Here is a 3,713-nt window from a genome sequence, read left to right on the forward strand (position 1 = left end):
AAAAAAAAAAAAAAGAAAAACAAAGAAAATGTAAACTAACTAAAGGATTAAGTAAATTGAAAAAAGCTAAAGAATTTAGAAAAGTGTAGCCTTGACCTGGTGGGGCACAAATCTGTAATCCACACCTCTTGGAGGCTGAGGCAGAACTACAAATTCAAACCCAATTTGTGCAATTTAGCAAGATTCTGTCTCAAAATAAAACTCAAAAAAGTGTCCATCACTGTAAGACTCCCCCCACCCAATCTTTTTGAGACAGGATCTAGCTATGCAGTTCAGGGTTGCCTTAAATTCACTAGCCCAGGCTGGGCTCCAACTCAGGGGACTCTCCTTCCTCAGCCTCCCACACTGCTGGGATTACAGGTGCACCACTATGCCGCTTCTTTGTAACACTTCATACTAAAGAACATATGGCAGGAAATGGAAGATTTTACCGTCCGTACACATTTTTTTTCATTAGAGAATATTTATTGGTTTCTGTAATCGAACCCACATAGATAAGACCTTACATAATGAATACTGTAGGTTACCCCTGCACAAATGCAAAAAAAAAAAAAATTAACTTTAACGTTTCTAGACCAATATGGCTGTTAATTTCTGTACAATGCCAGCTCAACACGGTTTACTGGGATAGCCTTTCCCAAGGTTGACGGCACCTTTTTCTTTTAAACAATATTTAACTTAACTTTAAGAAATCAGCTTTCATTTTTTTACACCTCAATACTCGGCATTAGTAAGAGTGACAGTCAATACAATTATGGTCAAAATTACTGTCCAAAACAAACAAACGCTTCGTGTTGGTATATTTATATACAGTTCAGTCTAGTTTTTGGTGTAAGGTTCTGTCTTCCAGAAAAAACATCTGATTTACTTCGGTTATAGGAATATCCCTCAGCGCTGGGATGGCCTCTTCTTGGTATTGCTTCTGCTGCTGATTTTTGGCATAGTCATCCGTGATCGTCTGAATGGAGCTGAGCGGGGCGGTGCTCATCATGTTCACGGCAAACAGGAGCACGTAGCCGAGGACCACGGTAATAAGCAGGTAGACAGGCAGAGCCACAGCCCAGTATTTCTGAGGCCAGTAAGTCAGGCCAAAGGAGTGCAGCCAGGATTCGGGGACGAACGCCCACACGAGGTAAAGTATGAAGCCAAACTGGGAACTCAGGAAAAGCACAAAGCCATAAATCGCTCTTTCGGGCAACGGCGACGGTGACTTCTCCACCATCTTCCGTGTCTCTCTGCAGACGCTCGAGCCGGCCGTTCGCAGAGATCCGAGGGCGAGGTCCAGGCGCCGGCGCCCCGCGACCGTCGCGGGGAAGTGGGGGGGCCCGCGAGCTCGGGCCGGCGGGCAGGCTCGGCGCCGGGAGAAAGTGTCCTCAAATTTAAGTTTTACAGCCAGTTAACGTGGAGACGGCAGCCGACCTCCGCGCCCTGCGAGGTAGCAGCCTTCCTCCTCTCCCGGAAGCCGCGGCCCCGGCCTGAGAGCGGAAGTTCGCGACCATAGAGCTGGCGGAGTGCCGGCACAGAGCGGACCGGAAGTGCCCCCGCCCAGGGCCGGGCTGGTCTCCGCGGTCTGGGTTTAGTTCCAGCCCCTCGCTGTTAGGTCGTCGCTCTGGGCCCTCGGGCTCGGTTCCCCCAGGGTGGTTCCTCCCTGTTGTCGGGCTCACCCGGTTGCGACCTTTGGGAGGCCCAGTGCAATTTTCAGTGTCCTAGCAACGGGGGACAGGGCCGCCGTCGGAGGAAGTGGGCGCCGGCCTCGTCGCTGCGGCGCTGGCCGGAACCCCCGGCCGGCCCAGTCGACAGCTGAAACCCGGAGCTCGGAAGGAAGGCGGACATGGCGGACGAGGCGTTGTTTTTGCTTCTCCATAACGAGATGGTGTCGGGAGTGTACAAGTCTGCGGAGCAGGGGGAGGTGGTGAGTGCTGGCCTCGCCCGGAGGTGACTCTTGGGGCGCCCCCAGGGCTCTCCCTGAGCCCTGACCCCTCGCCACCCCGCGCCTCCGGGGTGTAGACAAAACCGCTTCCCTTCTGCGTGTCCCAGCCCAGAGCTCGTCGGCTGTCTTTTCTCATGCTTTGTCCTTCGCCCGTTTTCGTCCCTTGTACTATTGGGTTTGTTTATTTTAGTCTCTACCTTTGTGGAGCACGTCACTGATTTCTTTCAGCGTTGCGCTCAGCGTGATTTACAGCGAGGTTAACCTCAGAGCCGAGTTTGACGCCCTCTTTACTTTTGCTGGCGCTTTGGTCCACTGGGCAGATCTGTGCGGGTTTGAGACTCGGCTCCCTTTCCGCGTCCCTGATCTCTGTACCCCTTGACACAGTTTGGGGACAGGGCCTAATAAGGTGTGAAGGCAAAGCAAAATTTGCAGGTGTTAACGGTGATCAGAAAACAAATTAACTGAGGAACCGTTTAGTGTTTATGATGTCGGCTTGATTTAGGAGCTGAGAATGTGTGAATGAAACAAGGGCCCCATTCTCCCGGAGTTAGTTCTCCTTCCTTCTTTCATTCATTCATTGATTCCTTTGTTTCTAGTGCTAAGGATTGGAACCTTGCGCATGCCAGGCAAGTGCTCTACCATTGAGCTACATCCTAGCCTTTATTCGTTGATTCTCTCTCTCTCTTTTTTTTACACTCGTTGATTCTCAAAGAAAATTTTTATCATGTATGCTTTAACCAGGAGTGCTAGTGCACGCCTGTAAACCCAGCATGGGGTGCGGCTGAGGCAAGAGGATCGCTAGTTTGGGTAACTTAGCCAGACCAATGTCTAAAAATAAAAAGTACTGGGAATGTAGTTCAGTGCAAAGGCCTTGGGTTCAGTCCCAAGTACGGGGGCATGGGTGCTCTGTACACTCGACATTCTGCTGGATAAATGACATGAAATGCTTGCTTCAGTCTTGGGAGAATCTGCACTTCACGAGTAATTAATTATTGGTTGGTAACCGTAGGTATAAAATATCGTGGAGTTGTAATGGAGTGTAGAAGTATGCGATATTCCCCAGTCATGTTCCAAGTCAGGAGCTCTTTAATGCAGTTAATAAAGGTGAGTGGAGAGAGGGGTAGGAAAAGTATCGTAGGTAAAAGGTAGGAAAGAGTGGTCGGATGAAATATGCTTGAGCATCTCACTGGGGCTGGACAGGATGGTGACAGATGAGAAGAGGGCAAGTGAGAGCTAGTCAGAGCCGTGTGTGATTGAAAGTTTTGATCTCAGAGGAGGGCTTAAGGAGGGAGGAGTGATAGGGTTCATGTGCATGTTAGGGAGATAATCCAGGGACAGGCTACAGAGGAAGATCCCTGCAGTGAGAAGACCTTGCAGGAGTCACAGCAGGAGACGATAAACAGCTGAAGACCGGGACAGTGAGAAGAAAGAACAGGTTTGAGGGGTAGGAGGTAAAATCTGTAGGCAGATCCATTAAGTATGGGAGTGGGAGTTAGAAATTATTCCCAGATTTTTTAACTTGAGGAACTGGGTTAGATGATAGTGTTATTACTCAGGAAGTGGAATAAGAGAGATGACAGATTAGGTGGTGAAGATAATGAATTATTTGGGGTCAGGTTTAATTTTGAGGTACCAGTAGGACATCCTAAGATGCTGCCAGATTATGAAGTACCAGAAGGAGAGAGCAAATTCCACTTTTTTGATTCTCCTCCTGGAGAAACCCAGAGCCATTTTTTCTTCTCTTTTTTTCACTGAAAACTCTCCTAACCTTTAAAAAAAAAAA

General features: G+C 48.9%; 2 protein-coding genes across 2 annotated transcripts in view; one reads left to right on the top strand and one right to left on the bottom strand.

Moving 5' to 3' along the window:
- Positions 1-425: 425 nt before the first annotated feature.
- Positions 426-1,470, bottom strand: LOC102016028 (phosphatidylinositol N-acetylglucosaminyltransferase subunit P-like). Its single transcript, XM_005376887.2, has one exon. It carries the CDS (start codon positions 1,220-1,222, stop codon positions 815-817), a length of 408 nt encoding a protein of 135 aa, XP_005376944.1. The 5' UTR covers positions 1,223-1,470; the 3' UTR covers positions 426-814.
- Positions 1,471-1,540: 70 nt separating this feature from the next.
- The window catches only part of Trappc6b (trafficking protein particle complex 6B), a 13,774-nt gene continuing 11,601 nt past the window's right edge, over positions 1,541-3,713 (top strand). Inside the window, exon 1 of the mRNA XM_005376885.2 lies at positions 1,541-1,912. Within this exon, the coding sequence (XP_005376942.1) occupies positions 1,832-1,912 (81 nt within the window). The 5' untranslated portion in view covers positions 1,541-1,831. The remainder of the gene's footprint in view (positions 1,913-3,713) is intronic.

The sequence above is a fragment of the Chinchilla lanigera genome, unplaced genomic scaffold (assembly GCF_000276665.1).
Source record: "Chinchilla lanigera isolate Chin_1 unplaced genomic scaffold, ChiLan1.0 scaffold00008, whole genome shotgun sequence".
Taxonomy (NCBI): domain Eukaryota; kingdom Metazoa; phylum Chordata; class Mammalia; order Rodentia; family Chinchillidae; genus Chinchilla; species Chinchilla lanigera.